This window comes from Fusarium solani (genome assembly GCF_023522795.1).
Source record: "Fusarium solani strain SB1 chromosome Unknown bctg00000006, whole genome shotgun sequence".
Classification (NCBI taxonomy): domain Eukaryota; kingdom Fungi; phylum Ascomycota; class Sordariomycetes; order Hypocreales; family Nectriaceae; genus Fusarium; species Fusarium solani.
In genome coordinates, this window is record NW_027072151.1 from 3,153,726 (window position 1) to 3,173,092 (window position 19,367).

Below are 19,367 nucleotides of genomic sequence, written 5' to 3' on the forward strand. Positions count from 1 at the left end.
CATGTTGGCCCCAGGGATTGTCCAGCCAGGCCTGCGGACAGAAGATGGAGCTTTCCTCCTCGCAGGTACCCTTGACCATCTCTGTCCACGGAATGATGCACTCGCAGCAGCCCACTGATAAGTGGCTCATCCCCCGTCTGTGAAAGCACTGTTCGCAGTCAACTCCCCATCCTTTCGCTCTCCAATGGCGGCTACATCAACTGATACGACGGTCCTTTCAGGACAGTCCCAATCATGGATAAACGGGGTAGAAACTCTCGTGCCGTGGACAACGGCATGGCGTATGTTATACTTTCCAGATAATACGCAAAGCCAACTTCTAGGCCCAGGCGAGCTTATCACATCTATTGAGTCGTCCGTCACTTCTACTGCCCCCTCCAGTGCCGATGCCACGAGCTCCTCGGCCAGTACAAGTCTCTCGACCACCGCCGTCCCGAGCACCAGCAGAGACACCAGCGCCGGCACCAGCGCCAGCTCCAGCTCTAGCAGTCCCAATCATTCCTCAACGGGTGTCTCAGCTCCTTCCAGCGACAATGGATCGTCGGGCCACTCTACAGGAGCACTCGCTGGGGCAGCGGTGGGATGTGCCATAGGCGGCATCCTGATCGGGCTTGTGGCCGCTTGGCTCCTCCTCCGCCGACGACGTGAAGGACAAGACAACAGAAAGACTGTTCCCCACGAAGATCCCCGAGCATTCGCAGCCGTCGAAAAACCGTCACCCGTCGTGAGCGACGATTCGACCCCGTTGAACCATCTCCTCCTCGACGCGACTCCCGACAGAGAGATTGAGGCCGAACTACAGGCTTTGGGGCATCTTATCGATCAACACGTCGAAAAGTTCTATCATCTTGACCCGATCACCGACGTGTCGACCTTGTCAGACCACCTTACTCCGCTCGGAGACTTCCCTCATGGCACAGAAGCCATCGCAGGAGTATGCGCAAAGTCGATGTCTCGCCAAACTGGTCTTCGGCACGTCATCTCGCAAGTCGTCTTCAAGAGCCTTGACATCTACTCCCACAGTCCCTTTTCCATGCTTCCGGCGCCTCTCAGCGCTTTTCTCGATTCTATTCCCTCTCACAACGCAACAGGTAAGGCCATGGATCCGTCTCCTCTTTTTCCGCAACTGACGCCAATTTTCCAGCTCAATCGGCTGCCTTGTCCGAATGGCGCCGTCTTTCAGCTTTCCTACTCCACCCAAGCCCTTACGAGCGAACACCTCTGCCAATTTCCGAAGCTGCTCTCAGTTCCCAAGCCTTGGCATTGACGACCCGCCTCAATGGCTTCCTCCACCACTTCGTCGGGACCAGCCACAGCGCGCAGACAGATCACCTGCAGGCCGTCATCGTCGAGTGCACCAAACTCGGCTACGTGATCCTGTCGCAGCCCCAGGATTGGCGTTTCGTGTTTGAAAAGGGCAACTCGGTGGTCGTGTGCCCTGGGTTGGACAAGGGGGGGAAGACGGGTAGTGGAACCCGAGGTCGGAGTCATTGGTGCATAACTAGGTTTGGCGGTGGAGTAGAATGCCCTGTCCTGGGCCTATCGTCGTAGTTTTTTGTAGCTGTTGGTTGTAACGGCAGGGGAGCAACCAACAAGTGGTTACAAGTGGCTTGACAAAGGACCACCTAAGAGCCAACAAGTTCATTTAACTTTCTAATCTCCTTCTTAATTCGATCACGGAGGTACTTCCGGGCCGGGCCGGCCGAAGGAGTTGCTTGGAGGCTGGTCCCTGCTGTGTGAGCGACCAACAACCAACAACACCAAGACATGAGACATGAGACATGAGACATCCAAGAAAGGTCTGGTGCAGCTGCAAGTTGGTTCCCCGCTCCACCCGCTCATTAAAAGGTCGATGGCGTTTCCAATCGACCCTCGTTCTCATTTGTGGGATGCTGGTGCACCTCGGCATCGTAAAATTGGCTCTCCTTGACATAACCAGTTCTACCTTTCTCCATCAGTGTCTTCAAGATGCCTGGCCTGAATACCCGTTTTCGCCAGATAGTCACCCTGGCGACTGATCAAGATCCACTGTCAACTCAGGTCCGCTCATGCATCGAGCTTGTCCGCACATGTCATTACGACCTCCAACACCTCGTTCAACTTCGAAACCAGCACGCCACCTTGCTGCTACCGGCGGCGATTGAACGCATCGATGGTATCATTGAGGCCGCGCAGCAGTGCCATGACCGCGTCGACAGTCTCGTGGAGAAGTGCCGACCCGAGGCGTACGGAGGAAAGACGCCCCTTCGCAGCAAGATGAGGTGGATTCTGGCCGATTCTATCGACTTTGAGAGCCAACAGCCGCTTCTTCACTGTCACCATGCTGCCGTATTGGCCGAGTTGAATTTTGTACGTCAAGTAGTCCTTGCGGCCCCGACAATCGAGGACCAAAAGGTGGAGGAGACGAGTCCAGAGCCCGCCGTGATATCCTCAACCTTTTCCAACATTGCCCTCCTGGGAGATGTGTTTGACAATATTTCGCGTAAGATAGCCCCTCCAACTCTTTCCTCTGGTAGCAAGGATGGTTTGCTGATGGTTAATCCGTCAATAGTGACTACGTGTGACCCTGTCTCATCTCCCCAACTTCCCTCGCCCTCCATCAACACTGCGCCCACTTCCGACCCAAGCAACGTACAGAATCTTTCTTCTCCAGCACCGACAAATACGCAAAGGCATAAGAAGTCCATATCGATCGTCGAGGTTCACGAAAAGTTCTCCGTCGACAACCAAAAAGAGCTGTACCCCTATTCCGACGAGAAGGAAGTTGTTGTCAATGAGCAGTCACGATCACCAGACAAGGATAGAGTTGTCCTCAATCCGCAAGACAACGCGGGTTTGCGTTTGCTGTTTGATTTGAATGACATCGAGGTCTCCCCGAGGTCCTCTCCCCTTGCGGCTGCTCCGTCCCTTTCATCTATCTCTCAAATCTCCTCCATGCCTAGTGTGTCGAACCTGCATGGTATTCCTCTGTCCAATCCTAGTCAGACCAACTAGAAACAAAGCCCCTACCTCACCATATGGGCAACTATACGATGAGAGGATTTGTAAAGGCCGAGTTAATTCAAGGAATATTATCTACGCCGTAGATGAAGAATGCCCGGACATAGAACATTATCTTCATTGAGAAAACCTGATGCCAAACTTATTTACCCAACAACCAGAGTATCATATAATAGGCCTCCAGAGTAGGTACGTGCTCTATGCTGTCAGGAACTAGATCATCTGGGCGAGATTAACCCCATGGGGTCTACGATCGGGGCCTGGCTGATGTCAAAGTCGTGTCGCCCGGCGTTGCGAGATCAAAAAAATATAGACAATCACAGATGTTCCTGTGGCTGACTGGCTGAGAGTGTAAACCATGACAGACTTGGCATGCCACAAGCTAGCCAGGGGGGACATCGATGAGGCCAAGAGAGCGGCCCAAGTGGGTTCTTCCGCTCCTATTAATGGAGATTGACAGCAAGGTAGTCGAACCTCTATTACCGCCTCCCAAGCTCTCTGAGGCAATAACCTTGCTAGTTCCTATCGCTTTGTGCTCTCTCCCATGAGCCTGATCATCATCACCGATGTGACAAACTCGACAGCCGAACAAAGTAGTTACACCCTCTGAGCCAATCATTGCCTTGATAGACTAGTTTGCTGTCATAATTCGACAAGAAGTTGTATGGATGGTTGAGGATCACGGAGTCCTGAGAAAATGGGGTTATCTTCTGTCTTGGTCAGAACAGTCGAGTAGCAACGCAACTGTAGCGAGACCGCCTTGACACCACAGGCTCGATCAGTCCGCCACGTCTCTTTTATCTGAGGACCTATGCCAACTGAATATTTCATTGTTCAGTTCCATCTACGTCTCTTCTAACGTGGTGGTGTTGGAGATTATGCCATCTCTAAAGAAGAGGTAAAAAAAGTTGTGAGAGAAAAAGAGGTCATCGGACATCGGCACAGTTATCAACGCATGAAACCATCAAAACCTCACTGTAAAACACCGTAAGCCAGAGGTATCTTCGGCTTTGCCTATGCCTGCACCCCTGAATTCCCCCCAAGCGACTGGTCGGAATCAATGGCTGACCATCCATCCAACCACAAGTCCTGGTGGTCGGCATCAAAGAGGTTGCCCCACTCTGATCCTGTCCCTAGCAGATCAACAGTCGGCCCATCCCTCAACCCTGGCTGGCCATTGTGGCTTAGTTGTTGGCCTTGAGATACTCCTCCAGTAGCCAGGCTTGAATTATGCAGCAGCTCTTCCCTTCCAGTAATCTCGCCAACTCTACGGTGAGATCTTTGCGGATCTAGTGTTGGATCCGACTGGACGGTTGCGGAACTTGGATTTTCGTTCGTATCTGCAGAGTCGTCGCTGGAGTGGAAGTCGGGGACCTCTCGCCTCAGAACGAATCCACGGCTATTGGAACTTTGTTCAGAATCTTCAATGTCTGTCTCAGAGCTTTGTTGGTCCCTGGCCTGCGAGCTATCACCAGATGGGTTTTGATGTGACGTTTGCTCCGTGTAGGCTCGAGACAGGCTCCGGTCCAAAGCTCTGCGGATGTCATCCGCCGCAACACTCGCCAACGCAGGGTCTTGAACAAGAGACTGCTGGAGAGTCTGCACGAATTCTCTCGTCAAAAACATGCCCGGAACGTAGAGCACCTCCTCCGTTGAAGAGGTGTCAGGGGACGGCTGTGGCCGTTCAGAAACTGTAAAATCGTTGTACGGCGTGGCAGGTCGGGGCGAGTGGCCAGGGAACAAGAGGTCAAATATCCTATACCATTGTTCCTCTTCAGTTCCAGGCGCTGATCTCAGTCTGAGGCGGGACATGACCCAGTCTTCGATATCGTCCCTGTGCTTCCGGTGAAGATGTTGCTTGACATACCGCACCTTGGTCAGGTTGAGTTTGACACATGCTTGGTACTGTTGGAGATCCTTTTTGCAAAAAGGACAGGCTAGGGGCTGAGAGGGCCCTGGCTCCTTGGGCCGCCTGGCACGTTTCGACTTGCCTGCTGATGGTTTCTCCCGCTCCGCTTCGTCTGCCGAATCTGTTCGCTCTCTTCGTCTTTTTCCACCTCTAAAGCCTTGTTTCTTTCGTGTTATTAGACCTGACGGAGCCGATGTCGCTGACTGCTCCCCGGACTGATGAGTCGCTGTCCAGAAATCCTGCCAGTCTTGCTGGAGCCACCGCCAGATACACAGAAGATACCAGAGAAGTCGAGGAAACAAGCGCAAATCCTCGCCCGGCGTCATCGCAAACGACGCCTAGTTATCTCTTGCGGCTCTCTCGTCGGTGTCCTGAATCTCCCATTCATCCGGTATTTCTTGGGTTACCGCGTCGCTGTCTTCATCACCCAACGTCGATGAAGAGCTCTCTGAGTCCGTTGAGGCGTAGGCCTCAGAGTGTGTAGCGTCATCTTGAAACTTCTCCTTCTCCTTCTCCTTTTTCTCTTTTCTCAATCCGAGATCCTCGGGGGTGTTGTCGGTGGTATCTTGCCATGATTCCGTAGGCATCATAGAGTTCTGTGATTCACCTCTCAAGAAAGACGGTTGGGCTTCGACAACTTGCACCCGAGCAGGACATCCAGAGTCAAGCACTAAATTGGGTCTCTCATTCATTTCGGGATGTTCCTTCTCGACTGCTTCCTCAACAGAAGAGCTTGGGTTGTCAATATCCACCTTGTCGCTTCTCAGATCAGAGACGTGAGAGTCGTTTATATCTCGACCCGGGTCCAGTGGAGGCGAGGCCACCGACATTTGATCAAGGGCATCTCCTTGGACTGGGGTTCCTTGCCACGTCGCCATCGCTTCCTGATGCTGGTGATGAGTGATCGCTGATGAAGATAGGTACTCGGATTCGTTCGCACGTGAGATATGGACCACACATGTGTCGTTGCATCGATAGTGATCGCAATTAAGGCATCTAACGTGAAGGGCCCAGCTCCAAATACTACCACAATAGCACTGTTTTCAATCAGCGACTCGAAGTTGTGATGTCGCCTTGGGATGGGTACTTACACATTCCCACATGGAATCAGTTCCGTGTGAACGTACGGGCTCGTGCATGATCAATCTTCTTTTGTGTTTCGCAAGGTAGATTTCTGATGCAAGTATTCGTTCTTGTGGGGCAAAGCGAGTGTCTAGAGGAATGGGCGGTTTGTTGGTCGAATGGATTGCGCACAAGAGATAGGAGTTACGAGAGTTGTAAGGTGTGGATTTGGGCTTTTTTACATCTCAAGTGGTGCTGATGAGTTGGAAGGGCTTTGAACCTCCATGAAAAATGGATGGCCTGTAAATACATCGGTCAGTCCACCATCACAGATGTGACAAACTCGGCAGCCAATCAAGTCGTTGCGCTCCGTAGGCCAATCATAACCCTCATAAGCAGCCAAGTACCAGCATCCCTCAGCTCTTGAGAAGCTCGGGGCATTCATTGATTTCGTGGTCACCATTGTGCTCATTATGCTCCCCAAAGGAGTATTGGTTATGGTCTGGGAAGGGCAATGCCCCCTCGGGTCACCTCTGTGACCATAACAGCGTTGAAAGCACAAACGTGACCAGCAATCTGTATAAAGCCTGCCAAATTCGTGGTTTATTGTAGAACAGAACCCAGACTTAACTTCCAGTCCAAGCATAACAGTTCTTCAAATCCTCATTACACCGACCCTCTCCGATCTCTGTGACGATTGCCACACAAGCACAACATCGTTGGTGGCACAGAGAGGATGTCTCAAAACATTCAGGTCCCCGGTATGCCCTCTTTTACATTAAGGTGATATCAAGCTGAACCTATACCATGAAGTCGTCGAACCTCCATCCGTTCTGTTGGCTTTCATCCATGATGAACCAACACTGCCTGAGCGACTTGCCATTTCACAAGGGACGAAGCAAGGTTGTAAAGAGAGGCTGAAGAATATGGAAAAAGAGATATCCAAACTAGTGGATATTTTGTAAGTTAGACAGCAGGTGGACGCGTTCATAATAGTAACTGATCGATGCAATTCAACAGGGGGCCAAACTCCAAAACACAGACAAGCCTACCTGGGAAACAAAAGTAAGGATGGTGCCTTTCAAGGCCCTTTGGTGTTTGGAGAGTCCATGGTTGGCCTTCTTCGCTTGGGTGCAGCTCCTGAAGACATGAAGGGGTTTACTCAATGTAGTGCATATACTTGGTGGTCGTGAGGATCGATATGCTGTGCAACTAACACGACGTTTTGGAGCCACGGCAACTCACACCCGGTTGTAAAAGAAATGTTCACTTTATCAACCATAGTGACATAGCTACTAGTTTCCAAAAACTTTCGCAATAAACTAGCGCAATATCTTGCGCTCTCATTGACTCTCAATTCCGCCAGTCTAGAGTCTGCATCGGTGGTAGCGGTCTGCAGATCTGATATGCTCACTCAGAGCTGCGTCGTTCCTGTTTTCCTCATGCCTTATTTTGATAAGCAGCTCCTCCAGTGTTTCACAGCATTGGGTTTGAATGCTGCTATGTTTTATCAGTGTGTTCTTTGATCTTGTGTACGGCCAAGATGTCATTGAAAAAATAGGAATAAGCAGCTCCTTCAACTTTTTTCTCTTTCTTAATTCCATCATTAGAAAGCTTGCTTACTCAATCACCTGGGCAGTGTCCACTGCTTCGACTATCTCTTCACCTCGGTCAATTTGTGGAGTCTAGTCACTTCGGCCAGGCGTGTGCCTGTGGACTGTTGGCGCAGGCACACCTCGATCTCAAGCTCCATGGAATTGAGCGTCTCCAATTGGCGTCTTATCACTGTTCAGGGTGATAGCCGGCATCAGGAAGCCAGAGCCGGATATCTATGGTCAGACTGCCAATCCACGATCAATGCATCTGCAGTCTCGCATTGTGGCCCCTTGACGAAGTCGGTCTTGGCAATAATCGTGACCGACCAGAATCGAGACGCGAAGACCAAGGAGTCTTGGCTCGGCTCGTGTCTGGTCGCTCATCAAATCATTTCTGCATCAAATACCCAGTAAAGTGGTTAATCTTTCCAATTCAAGCCATGCTGTCGCATGTCGGCTCTACCTTGAGGCCGATGCAGCGAGTTTTGCCTGTCTACCTATCTCGGGCAGCATCGGGGCGCCTCGGTGAAAGAAGAAATCCCGAGGACGGACAGTGGACATATCTGCGGTCGGTGTATCAGGGCATGGGTGGCTGAATAAAACTTCATGACGACATTACTCATCATTGTTCTTTAATAGTGCATATACCATCCATGATACATAAAACAGCGAGAGATTTCCCCAAAGATAGCATCCTTATCACATTCCTCCCAAGCCAACATCTCAATTCGCACTCATTCTTCAGCCCGACTTTACTGCCAGCATGTCGATTATAACGGTTCTCGGTGCCACTGGATCCCAAGGCGGCTCCGTGTGCAGAGCTCTCCAGGGCAATCCGCACTGGAAAGTTCGCGCCGTCACCAGAAACCCCGCTAGCAACGCTTCCAAAAGCTCCTCGAGAAGGTGGCTCGGTCCAAATACGGGAAATATTCCAAGATTTTTTACTGACGACATATTCATCTAGGGCATCGAGGTCGTCGCCGCTGATGCCAATGACGAAGCCTCCCTCCATGAGGCATTCAGGGTACAAGATGAGGAAACCGCCAACCATCTCGAACCTAGACTAATCAAGGTTTGCATAGGGTACAACGGCTGTTTTTGCGCTTACAAACTTTGATTGGTACGTGTATCATCCATTTAGCTCGTTATAATACTTACTGCTCATTTCAGGGGACTTGTGATGAAGAAGGGCCGCGAGGCAGCCGGCGAGGTGGAAAAGCAGCAGCAGATCAACATTGCCAAGGCGGCAGCTCAAACTCCAGGCCTCAAACACTATATAATGAGCTCGCTACCCGCCGCCAGTCTCTCATCAAACGGCAAGCTGCCGGTTCCGCACTTTGACTACAAGCACGCGGCCTTTCAGTGGATCGAGGAGCATGCGCCGGAACTGGCAGCCAAGACAACCCGGGTCTGGCTTGGTTGGTATCCATCAAACATGGCTTTCAACTCCATGATGAAATTTGTCCATCTGGTAAGTTGATCGCAGACGTCAGGCCAAGTTAGGAACTCTTTACCCTTGTACCATGGTCTGAGTGGTAGGCAGCGCGTTGCTAATTGCTTTTCTTCGACATAGCCCGGCCCCGATGTTTATGCTTGGATTCAACCCAGCAAAGAAGATGCAGTTCTCCCCATCGCAGGAGACGCCCAACACAACGTCGGGGTGGTCGTAAAAGGTATCCTAGAAGACGGACCAAGGTCGTTTGGCAGGATCGCCATTGTCATTACCGACTATCTCAAGCTGTCGGAAGTCGTGAGGGTCTGGGAGAGTGTCACGGGAAAGCGTGGCGTGTACATCGAGGTCTCGGATAAGACGACTGAGAAGATTTGGGGTGTCGGAGGTCTGGAGATCGCCTCTCAGCTGCGGTGGAGTGAAGAGTTTCCTAACTGGCATAAGTTGGAGCCTGAACGGGTCATCAGTCTTGAGGGACTAGGTGTCCAGGGCAAGGTTCGGAACTTTAAGCAGGCCTTGGAGAGTGTGAAGGAGAATCTTATCTAGTCTAGATAAGGGTTGTGCACCAGCTCATGCTACCACCATAGTGGTCTACTTGGAGCTCTGCAACAAGACTAGTGCCAATCCCGTGCGCTTGACCTCTGATGCGCCTTTCCAACCTACTCAGGCTTACGACCGTAGACGTACCGCACCTTGAAGTAACTGTGGACCTTGCGGTTGCGGATTGCCTTGCGCGTCTGCATGAGAAATACCTGGAACTCATCTTCCGGCCACTTCAGGACCTGGTTCCACAGCAGGAGGGAGTATCCTATGGCGATATGTCAGGGATATCAGTGTTGGGTTAGGTAATGAGCTTGCTCACCCTCGAGATCGTTCTCCAACGTCAGCTGGACGAAGCGGCCCACCTGGGCCATTTTAGGGTCTTTCGGCCAGCTACCAATAGGCATCTATAATTCACAAGTTAGATACATGTTGACGAGGGTGTACGTGCCGTGCAAATCTCACCTTGTAATCCACCGTCTTTATGTCGACAAACCCAGCCTCTTTAAGCCCTTCCACCTGTAGCTCGCCTACAAAAAACGGACGGCCCAGGGCCTTGCCGCCTTCTTCGTACATCTTATCGCAGACTTTCAAGACAGGCTCTAGTTCGTCAGTCCCATCATCGCTGAGCAGACGGACGTCAGCCTCGACTGACTCTACCCAGCCGCCAGGGGCGCAACAGCGGTAGGCCTCCTTAAAGAGGGCATGCCAGTCAGCGATAGCGCCGAAGAGGTAACGAATATGGATAAAATCAAAGTGATTATCTCCCCAGGTCCATCTCTCGGTCGCATCGTCTACCTCGAATTGTACATTCGGAGGAACCCATTCTGGCTGGCAGGGTGAGAGGTCGGTACCGATCACTTCGGCACCTGTGTACTGATCGGCAAAGTCACTAGAATGTGTAAGCATAAGCTGGCCACTCATATCTGAATAGCAGGGCGGTGGTACATTGCCCAAATGCCTTGCATATGGTTAGCGATGTCCGCGTGTGTGGAGGGTTTCACGTACCGCTTCCTGTACCAACATCGAGTACTTTCTGAGAAAATTATGGTTATTAGCGTAAGGAATTTCGCCGTTCAATGCTTGGAGCAAGTTCGCACCTGAACATTATCTTTGATAGGTGCGAGAAATAGCTGACCGTCCAAGAGAAGGGTGAGAGAGTGATGGCTAAGCGTAAAGTTAGCGTGGTGCAGTCAGTCTCTAGAAACACGGCCGTACGAGATGTCTATAGACTCTAACTGCTGGTCGTCATTGGGAAAAGCATAGTCATTGACAAACTTGTCGGCATGGTATGTGCGACCCTGGACACGACGATATTCGAGAATGCTGGCAGAGACAGAAGCGGTGGAACTTTCTCTAAGACGCCGATTTAGCACTTTGTGTCGCACCACATGACCAAGTCGTTCACTCACGCGTCTGAACCGATAGATGAATCGGCGTCCTAAGGATCAAACATCAGCTACGGATTTTCGGCCAAACAGAGGCATTTTTCAGGTCTTACTTCGCCTTGATCAGCAGGAACTAAATCGATCGGAGACGGAGTCGATCTCGGTGGAGAAGCGGAAGTCGGTACCCCGGCCGGCGAATTGGACCCGCACATGGTGAGTGAGACAGTCGGTACCAAAATTAGAGGGAGGCTAAGATGGTGGTGATGGAGCTAAGGATGAGGGATGGACGGATCGCGAGAGGAGTTCGAGCTCGGAGCGGGGAACACCCATGTAAGGGGTCATGGCTAAATACCGCGGTTAGAGGCCAATCGCGTGATGGAGAGTCGGTTTGGTAAGTTAATCCGCCCGTTGAGGACGGAATAGGTCTAGGGTAAGAGGCTCTGGCTTGTGTTTGAGTGGAATGAAGAGTGTCCAGGTTGGCACCAGACCCTGAACGGGTCATTACTGTTGAGGAACTGCGTATTAAAGATAAGGTCTAGAACTTTAATAAACTGCTAGAGTGTGAAAGGGTCCCTTGTTTAGGTCCAGATATGAGGCAGGATATCGACGGTCATCGCCCTTCGCTTGTCCGTTTTCTCTTTCAGGACCATCTTAGAACGAGTGTGGAGGATGGCGAATCAGCATTTGACATGTAGTTCCCCGATAGTTTATAAACAATGTTGTGTCCATTATCTAAAGAACAAACAGGGCTTCAAACCAAGTTCTACTTGCATTACCATTGCATAAATATATGCTACTTTCTTTCATAATTTTGATGCAGTGCTGCCCAACCGACCTGGCACTGCCACACCTTAACCACACCTGGAGGTGGCTTGTTTGATGATGCATCAAACAAAGCACAACCACTGCATCTCATTTCCCCTCAATTCTCCTCGTCAATCTTGACCTTTCTGGCACTTCGGTCTTCAATATCGACGACATAATACCCAAGGCATCTGCCGCCAACGTGTGGGTCGGCGCGCCTCCCGTCTCCGAAGGCGCCTTTGCCTTTGCCCACGGCGACTTCTTTGCCGAAGCCTCAGGCCAGAACAGGCATCGTCGTGCAACGCTCCAGGAGCTCAAGACGCACTTCACGTCTGGTAACGACAAAGATCATCCTGCGCATTGGTTCGAGGCGCAGCTCATTCACTATGGTCTCCCGCCGTCAAAGACAAAGTCGGTCGCCCGCATGCGTCTGCTGGATGTTATGAATGCGGGGAATCTCAAGGTGCCGGCAGATGTTACCAAGATTGAGAGCAAGCTGAAGAAGGAGTGGACAAAGAATGACCGGGAGGCTAAGAAAGCATCCAAGGCTGCTTCTTCAACACCGGCAAAGGCTGCGGGTGCCAAGAGAAAGGCTGGCGACGACGCTGGTCCCTCGAAGAAGGCAAAGACCACGACCACCAAGGTCACGACCACAACCAAGACGACCACAACTACGAAGACGACCACCACCAAAGCTTCCACTTCCAAAGCGTCTACTTCCAAGGCTTCCACTTCTAAGGCGTCTGCTGCCAAGGCTACTTCTGCCACGCCTGCAAAGAAGCAGACTGCCCGCCGAGGTGGTGCCTCCTCGACACCTGGTCGAAGCACAGCCGCCACCTCCCAGTCGTCAGCACCCCATGAGCAAATGTCCCGTCGAGGTGGCATCTCCCAAGGACCAACCCGCGCATCAAGACAGGATTCACCAGAAAGCCCCCCTCGGAAAAAGCAGACGGCCCGACGCAGCAATGCCTTCATGGCACGGAGACGCATCGAGGCTCCCCCACCCCGGCCTTCTGGCTACGACTTTGCCGCTCCTCCTCCCTACTCGGAGTACCCAGAAGATGGCGGCTACCGTTCGGATGACTACTCTTCTCGTGGCGGATATCAATCTCACAGCGATAACTACGATAACGACGGCTATGATGACGGCTACGATGACGAAGCCAGTCTCGCGCCTCTTGGCCTTCTCAACGGCGACTATGAAGTTGATTCAGAAGACGTCACTAGCCAGTGGGACTACTATCACCCAGACGACTTTGGGCTGACCCTCACGCTTTCCGGCTCCTCTCTGTGGGGACGCTTTAACTTTGGAATCTACGAAGGCGTCTTCTTCATTGAGGACCGCCCGATGAGACCATCCCACGAAAAGGTATGGTTTAAGTGGCGCGGACGTGAAGACCAGGGACCCATCATGTACGGCGACCGAAACAACGGCTGGATCAAGTTCCTGGGCGATGGTCGGATCGAGGGGTTCCTAGACGCGCAGTCTCTTTCCTTCCAAGGCCGTCGATTTCCGGACCAGCCGACGAGGAGCAGAATTGATGCGCGCAGCATGAAGGATGAGTTCGATGGGTACTCTGAGGATGAGTATGAACGCGAGAACCGGGCTCGCTGGTGAGTTTTGGGGTCGACAGGCGTTTGTTATTGACGTTTTGTCGGTTTTTTTCGGAGTTGGACAAGATCTGGAGGCACCTGGCTCTACAGACTGGGTACAAATCTTGTGATACCAGGGAGGGGATTGGTTTCGCGTTTGGGTTGATGTTGTTAAGAGTTCCTTGTACATGATGTCGCTTACCAACAAAGGCTGGGGCAATTGGGGTCATTTGTTTATGTTCCGGTCATCCACCTTCTTCTGTCTCGTTCGCCCGGTCACAAACTATTGAGCAGACAGTAGTTCTCTATTGAAATTCAAACACACAGCACTTGTGATCAAGATCTCGCTGGCGCATCTCGCCAAGGCTGGGACGTGGAAGCACCCATTTATCCGGAAAAGGCCCCACTTTGTGCAAGGAATACACCAGACAGATAACCAGTGATTGGCTCTTGGAGACAGCATCACTCACTCAGATTCTTCAAATTACTCACCCCTTTTCTTTCTTTTCTCAATCTCATGTTGGAATCATGAACGTCCTCAAAGGCATCGCAGATGTCTTTACAACAAGGAGCGCCCCTCGAGGCCTCACCGGCGCCCTCGGGACTCCCCTACCATGGTTCCCAACCACGAAGGCCTTCCGCGAGACATGCAGTCATTTCGCCGACCTCCCCAGCGATCCAGACCTGGAGAACACGCTGTGCGAGGTCCACTACATACACCGCACCCTCAGACACTACCTACTCCCCACAACACTGCCCGACGACAACTTAGAGCTGTGTAAGAAAATGCTGCGGAGCCTGGAGACACGACGCGACCTGACGTCTTTGGTACTGAGAGAGACGTCCATCCTCGACACCATGTTTGGTATTTCTCAATTCCGAAAGCCACCTCCATATGAACCGCCTGACCTGCAACGTCGTGTCGTATCTCTGAATAACCACTGGAAACTTCTCAACGCCAATCCCACGCCCTTGTCACGCGGCTATGCCACCTCTCACAGCCCGCCCCTGATACAAAGAAACTATGAGCTCACCCTGACACTCGAGCAGGCCGCCGAGGCAGAGCTCCATTACCGTTTGTGGCGGACTAATAGGGATAGAAAAGTCTCGTACCTCAAGAGGCACCCCCCAGAGCCGATCCAGGCCAGGACGGTGACGCACGGTGAAATCGCCTCGGACGCGGTGTGGGAGGCGCTGCCCTGGACACCAGAGGAGATGGGCAAGGCACCGGAGGACAGGCGGATCAAGTTTGAGCCGCTCTATCAACCGATAGAGAGTCAGGCTGTGCCGCTGGACTGGGTAAATCCGGGCTCGCCCCCTGTTTTCACGACGCCGGAAGAGGAGCGGCGCTGGGACGTGGTTAGGAGGAGGTTAAATGAGAGGAAGGACCGGCAGGTCGAGCATGCAAAGAAGCTGATGGCGGAAAAGAAAGGCTAGGGCGCGGCACGTTAGAGGAGAGATGAGGGGAGGGAGTTAGTAGGTCCTAAGACATTCAACATGAGATGGCAAGCGGCAGTTTCGACGACGGATGGGGTTTTCATTGGTCAAAACACAACTGGTTCGATGGCATGGAAGGTATATTTGCATATTTGTTTTTACTATACCCAGTTTGGAGACTAGAACGGCATATTTTCAACCAGTAGCTTGTTACAACACCAATCTTTACGGCTGATTATAATTCGTTATTTTACAACGCGATCCTCGTCTACTTCTAGGTTGATTGTACTTTTCGGCATGTGTCAATAACCGTGTTATTGATTATTATGGCTGATAGCCTTTTGGAAGCGTCACCAAGTACACAATGCGACCCGTCTACTATCGAGATATCGAGCGTCATATTATTCTCCAAGCTCGCCTGTCTTTACTGGGACAGGTCCTGTAGAATCTTGCGTCCTTTTACACAATCATCCTCATGGTCTGGTTCCCTCTCCGTCTCCTTGATACCATCCTGAACCCACTCTTGCACTACAGGATGCTCAAACAATCGATCCACATATTCCTGAGCCGCGCCCTCGAGCTCGACGCCATATGTCTTGCAGCGCGACGCAATGGGTGCATACATGGCATCCACGATGGTAAACTTGTCCCCGGCCAACCACGGGCCTCCAAACTTTTCGATTCCTTCCTTGAATAGGGCGTTGAAACGGTTGATATCCCTCTGTAGAGCCTCGCTCGGCGTTCCCAATTCAATCCTCAGGCCAACATTCATGCTGCACTCGTCTCGTATGGCGTTGAATCCAGAATGCATCTCTGCCGCAGCGGATCTCGCAAACGCGCGAGCCGCAGCATCAGCAGGCCACGCGGCGGGGTACTTTTCGGCAATGTACTCGCAGATGGCGAGAGAATCCCAGACAAGGATCGACGTGTCTCCGTCCTGCAGACAGGGCACTTTGCCCGTGGGAGAAAAGGCGATGAAGTGAGGTTGTCGAGGACCGGGCTTGAAAAGATGGAGCTTCTCCTCAAAGGGGATGTCGAGGACCTTGAGGAGGACCCAGGGTCGCATGGACCAGGAGGAGTAGCGTTTATTTCCGATGAAGAGTGTATAAGTCATGGTAATTTTGTCGTTGATTTGTAAGAATAAACAAAGTCTTGGCAGAGGTGAAAGATGAGGATGGTTTTTATAGCGTCGATGGACGACCCCGCTGAACTGGTGAGTCACGACACGCCCTTTATTCGACAGGCGGTCTGTTCCGTTGGTAATCAAGAGGGTTTGTGGTGCCACAACCTTGGAGTAGGACAAAAGGCTATTGAATTAAAAGTCCTACGTAGTTATTACATGATGTATAGGTGCAGAATTAATCTAATGGTTGCCCTTTTTTGCTGGAACCACTAATGTATGTGCCAAACTCCTCATGATGATATCCGCGAAATGTTGAATCTTGTGCTGGTTTAAACAGAGCTTTTGTGAGTGGGAGGGCTGTAAGCATGCTCTTTCCGTCGCTGCGCACCGTCCCAGAGTGCAAGTGTCGTCTCGATAAGGTGGACAATGAAGAAGGGGATGAGGTTGTATTGCCATCCTCGCATGATACGCAGGTGGCTTTCGATGTCGTCTCTTTGGCTCGGGTCGGGCAGGTCGAGCTTGAGCATTGCCGAATACCAATTCTGAGGTGTCCAGGATTGAAGGGGGTATTTCTCTCCGGCGTCGAGGCCCGCAGCGACGTGGGGGTCGATTCTCTGGCCGTTGTGATCGTTTGTCACGACGAAGACGTAGATGAGCGCGCTGAGGACGAGGAGAAGACTGAGGACATTTGTGACAAGCCAGCCGTAGTACAGAGCGATGCTGAATTTGTTGGGGTTCGGTCGAGATCGCAACCAGAGAATCAGGAATCCTCCGCAGCCGATGAGGATAAATGCCGTCCCTGCTGCGCCATTGCTGGTATGGCCCTGGTCGACAATGAGATTCTTGGGTTCGCCCTTGAGCTCGTGATCCGCGCCGTTGTATCTGAAAGTAAAAGTTCCGCTCGCAGTACCGTGCAGCCATCCAACCATGGCCGAAATAAACGACAACTCGATGATGGACACGACCATCAAGAGCCCGAGGGCCACGTACAGCGCAGGACGGGGAAACATTTTGCGATGGAGAAAGAAAGTGATGAGAGAAACAAGAAAGGGGATCGACAGTGTTGTTTATAGCCTTGATGAAGGTCAGCGCTAGATGCAATTCTGGGCTCGTTAGTGCTGACCAGGCGCTGACTAGAGGCTGCGACTACCGGTGCCGGTAAGCGTAGGGTTGCACTGCCGGGACACTGCCATCGGTCGCCGCTGACGCAGCCAGAGATCAATTTGACGTGTGCAATTTGGGTGGGAGAAGCAGAGTTGGCGATGGACGAGGTTGGTGGATGCGTAGTAAGCGCGAGAGAAGACGGAGAAGGAGCAACTTGACTCTCATCACCGCCGACACTCAGCTCCAGCCTTTCAACGCCATAAGCATGAGAAACATCTTCAAAAAGCGCAGAGGCGACTTCGTTTACTCAGAGCTAAACGTCGTGGCGCTCAGATGTGGCTGACTGAACCCATGTCGTCAATTGGACGGGCCCGATGCAACGTCGAGCTGACTTTGACAACGGGTCCATCCTCCACAGTATGAGGAATCAACCAGACTATTGGAGACGGGCTGTCCCGAGGTAGGAGTTAGACTCATCATAGTCGCCGCTGGTGGCAACCACCCTCGAGGAAAGGGACTTTGGTTCAACCCTGTTTATTGGTTAGTGGTTCTTACGTTGCTACCCCGGATCTTGTTGTCCCCGAGGCAATTGGAGGCTGAGGATCTCGACTCTATCTTGTCGCCGCCAAGCCCTGCATAGGTGGACAACACTCACATCAGCCTCATAAGCGGGCTTCAGGGCTTGAACGCAATTTCAGCTAGGCCATCGAAACGCGCTTCCACGCTTATGCAAGCCCCCGGAATACGAGCAGGGCGAGCACGTTTCACCGGCGCCGAGTCCCACCAATCGTCAGCGGAGATTGAAAGGAAATTCGATGCAGGTCTAGGGTAGTCTTGAAGCAATCGACAGGATCCTTGCCAGCCATCATCAACACCAAACATGCGAAATACTTCTATATGATAGTCGGGGGTATCTTTTTGTGCTTCAATTGTTTATCCACGGTGTTGGTTGGCTAGTCCGCAACTCTGCCGTTGACCGTGTGTGAGGCTGGACGAAGAGAGCCAACCTTGACGCAAAGACCACTGCATCCACCAAACCCGTCTTTCGCAACAAAATACAATGCACACGACGTTCACCTCAAGTGGCTAAAAAATAACGCTTCTCAGTTTATAAGCTTGTCCTCTCAGCTCAAGCAGCCTCTTCTATTTCGAGATGTCGCAAAGTTCCGCAGGCGATCATGGAAAGGTCCGTGAGAGGCTCGTATTCAAGCAAGGAGTTTGGCGCGGGCGACGCAGGGAAAGGCTGAACCCAATTTCGCCTGGCTGTGTCTATTTAGGACCATGCTTTGGCGCCTCCCGTTGAATCTCGGCTTTCGTCTAGTTACTGAATGCTCAAGTTAGTTGGCTGACTAGGAAGCATGGTCGCTGCCTGCAGCCTGTGTGCATTAGTGATTAGGGCGCTGATCCATCGCCAAGCAAACAGTTCAGAGGCTGCTTCCAAGACCGCAGAGAATGGGCCATGTGCTTAAATTGTGGCTTCATGCGTGCTCTCCAGCTCCGTAGCTTGGTGTCAACCAATGTCACTAGCCATGATCCGGCAAGACTCCGCTGACATATTGGCGGCGTGTGTCGCGGATTGGGGGCCTTCACACCTTCAACTGATGTATCAAAGATACTTGCAAGACTTCAGTAGCATTGATAGAGCCTAGCAAGTGGATCCAAGAAAACGGAGTTGGTCCTCACATCCAACTGATCCGCCTTGCAGGGTTCCGTCCATGTGGCTATTTCAAGCGATTTAAGGACGGGCTTCCAAGGCGAGGGCTCCAAAGAACCTTTTTATTTGAGAACAAGGACGCTGCACGGAGGTTGATCGATAAGGAGATTGGATGCAGGAGCCGGTAGGAAAAGTCTAGAAAAGGGGTCAAGAATCCATTTCTCTGATGAGTCGGCGATTTCAGTCTCAGATACCAAGAAGAATATGTGAAGAAACAACAGCACAAGCTTCGCAGTCTCAGGATCATTGAGAGGTAGCAAGCTCAAACTTCAAAGTGTCATCTGTGCCTTGAGGGGTAACAAGAGAGGGATTGATGGCTGTCAGCTAACCCGTCTTACACCTTCCATAAACACAACTGCATCCTGAAGCAGCCATGATCAGCTGTCGGTCATATCAGCACTAGAGATCAGAAACTCGCTGTGAACAGGGAGATGAGAGAGAAAAGTTGTCTCGCAAGGCCACGCGGCAGAAGGTGACTTGACTTGTCGTTGCCCATGCGAGAGAGGTCAGTCTTAGCCTCCTTGGGCTTCCTGATGGTGAATTGCCGATCTGAAACTATGGAATAAACTTATAAACAAAAGAGGAAGATCTTTTGACTGACTTCCCTCTCTAGGGCACTAGACCATGACAATACACAATGCGAATCTC

General features: G+C 51.7%; 9 protein-coding genes across 9 annotated transcripts; 4 read left to right on the top strand and 5 right to left on the bottom strand.

Moving 5' to 3' along the window:
- Positions 1 to 234: 234 nt before the first annotated feature.
- On the top strand, positions 235 to 2,994 carry MRS44_010706 (uncharacterized protein; the record flags this gene model as incomplete). Its single annotated transcript, XM_065620214.1, has 4 exons — positions 235 to 281; positions 382 to 1,091; positions 1,145 to 1,465; positions 1,940 to 2,994. 4 exons carry the CDS (start codon positions 235 to 237, stop codon positions 2,992 to 2,994), a joined length of 2,133 nt encoding a protein of 710 aa, XP_065476403.1.
- Positions 2,995 to 4,014: 1,020 nt separating this feature from the next.
- On the bottom strand, positions 4,015 to 5,235 carry MRS44_010707 (uncharacterized protein; the record flags this gene model as incomplete). Its single annotated transcript, XM_065620215.1, has 1 exon — positions 4,015 to 5,235. One exon carries the CDS (start codon positions 5,233 to 5,235, stop codon positions 4,015 to 4,017), a length of 1,221 nt encoding a protein of 406 aa, XP_065476404.1.
- Positions 5,236 to 5,247: 12 nt separating this feature from the next.
- MRS44_010708 (uncharacterized protein) lies at positions 5,248 to 5,787 on the bottom strand (the record flags this gene model as incomplete). Its single annotated transcript, XM_065620216.1, has 1 exon — positions 5,248 to 5,787. The coding sequence occupies one exon, from the start codon at positions 5,785 to 5,787 to the stop codon at positions 5,248 to 5,250; it is 540 nt and encodes a 179-aa protein (XP_065476405.1).
- Positions 5,788 to 8,329: 2,542 nt separating this feature from the next.
- Positions 8,330 to 9,562, top strand: MRS44_010709 (uncharacterized protein; the record flags this gene model as incomplete). Its single annotated transcript, XM_065620217.1, has 5 exons — positions 8,330 to 8,413; positions 8,531 to 8,590; positions 8,649 to 8,686; positions 8,737 to 9,037; positions 9,140 to 9,562. 5 exons carry the CDS (start codon positions 8,330 to 8,332, stop codon positions 9,560 to 9,562), a joined length of 906 nt encoding a protein of 301 aa, XP_065476406.1.
- A 113-nt stretch (positions 9,563 to 9,675) lies between these two features.
- Positions 9,676 to 11,156, bottom strand: MRS44_010710 (uncharacterized protein; the record flags this gene model as incomplete). The annotated part of the gene is made up of 9 exons (XM_046284508.2): positions 9,676 to 9,824; positions 9,879 to 9,963; positions 10,022 to 10,448; positions 10,505 to 10,517; positions 10,565 to 10,592; positions 10,657 to 10,723; positions 10,775 to 10,912; positions 10,969 to 10,997; positions 11,058 to 11,156. The coding sequence occupies 9 exons, from the start codon at positions 11,154 to 11,156 to the stop codon at positions 9,676 to 9,678; spliced, it is 1,035 nt and encodes a 344-aa protein (XP_046128256.2).
- A 378-nt stretch (positions 11,157 to 11,534) lies between these two features.
- On the top strand, positions 11,535 to 13,366 carry MRS44_010711 (uncharacterized protein; the record flags this gene model as incomplete). Its single annotated transcript, XM_046277142.2, has 2 exons — positions 11,535 to 11,635; positions 11,842 to 13,366. 2 exons carry the CDS (start codon positions 11,535 to 11,537, stop codon positions 13,364 to 13,366), a joined length of 1,626 nt encoding a protein of 541 aa, XP_046128255.2.
- A 503-nt stretch (positions 13,367 to 13,869) lies between these two features.
- On the top strand, positions 13,870 to 14,778 carry MRS44_010712 (uncharacterized protein; the record flags this gene model as incomplete). Its single annotated transcript, XM_046277141.2, has 1 exon — positions 13,870 to 14,778. One exon carries the CDS (start codon positions 13,870 to 13,872, stop codon positions 14,776 to 14,778), a length of 909 nt encoding a protein of 302 aa, XP_046128254.2.
- Positions 14,779 to 15,202: 424 nt separating this feature from the next.
- On the bottom strand, positions 15,203 to 15,892 carry MRS44_010713 (uncharacterized protein; the record flags this gene model as incomplete). The annotated part of the gene is made up of 1 exon (XM_046277140.2): positions 15,203 to 15,892. The coding sequence occupies one exon, from the start codon at positions 15,890 to 15,892 to the stop codon at positions 15,203 to 15,205; it is 690 nt and encodes a 229-aa protein (XP_046128253.2).
- Positions 15,893 to 16,230: 338 nt separating this feature from the next.
- Positions 16,231 to 16,911, bottom strand: MRS44_010714 (uncharacterized protein; the record flags this gene model as incomplete). Its single annotated transcript, XM_046277139.2, has 1 exon — positions 16,231 to 16,911. One exon carries the CDS (start codon positions 16,909 to 16,911, stop codon positions 16,231 to 16,233), a length of 681 nt encoding a protein of 226 aa, XP_046128252.2.
- Between the last annotated feature and the right edge of the window lie 2,456 nt (positions 16,912 to 19,367).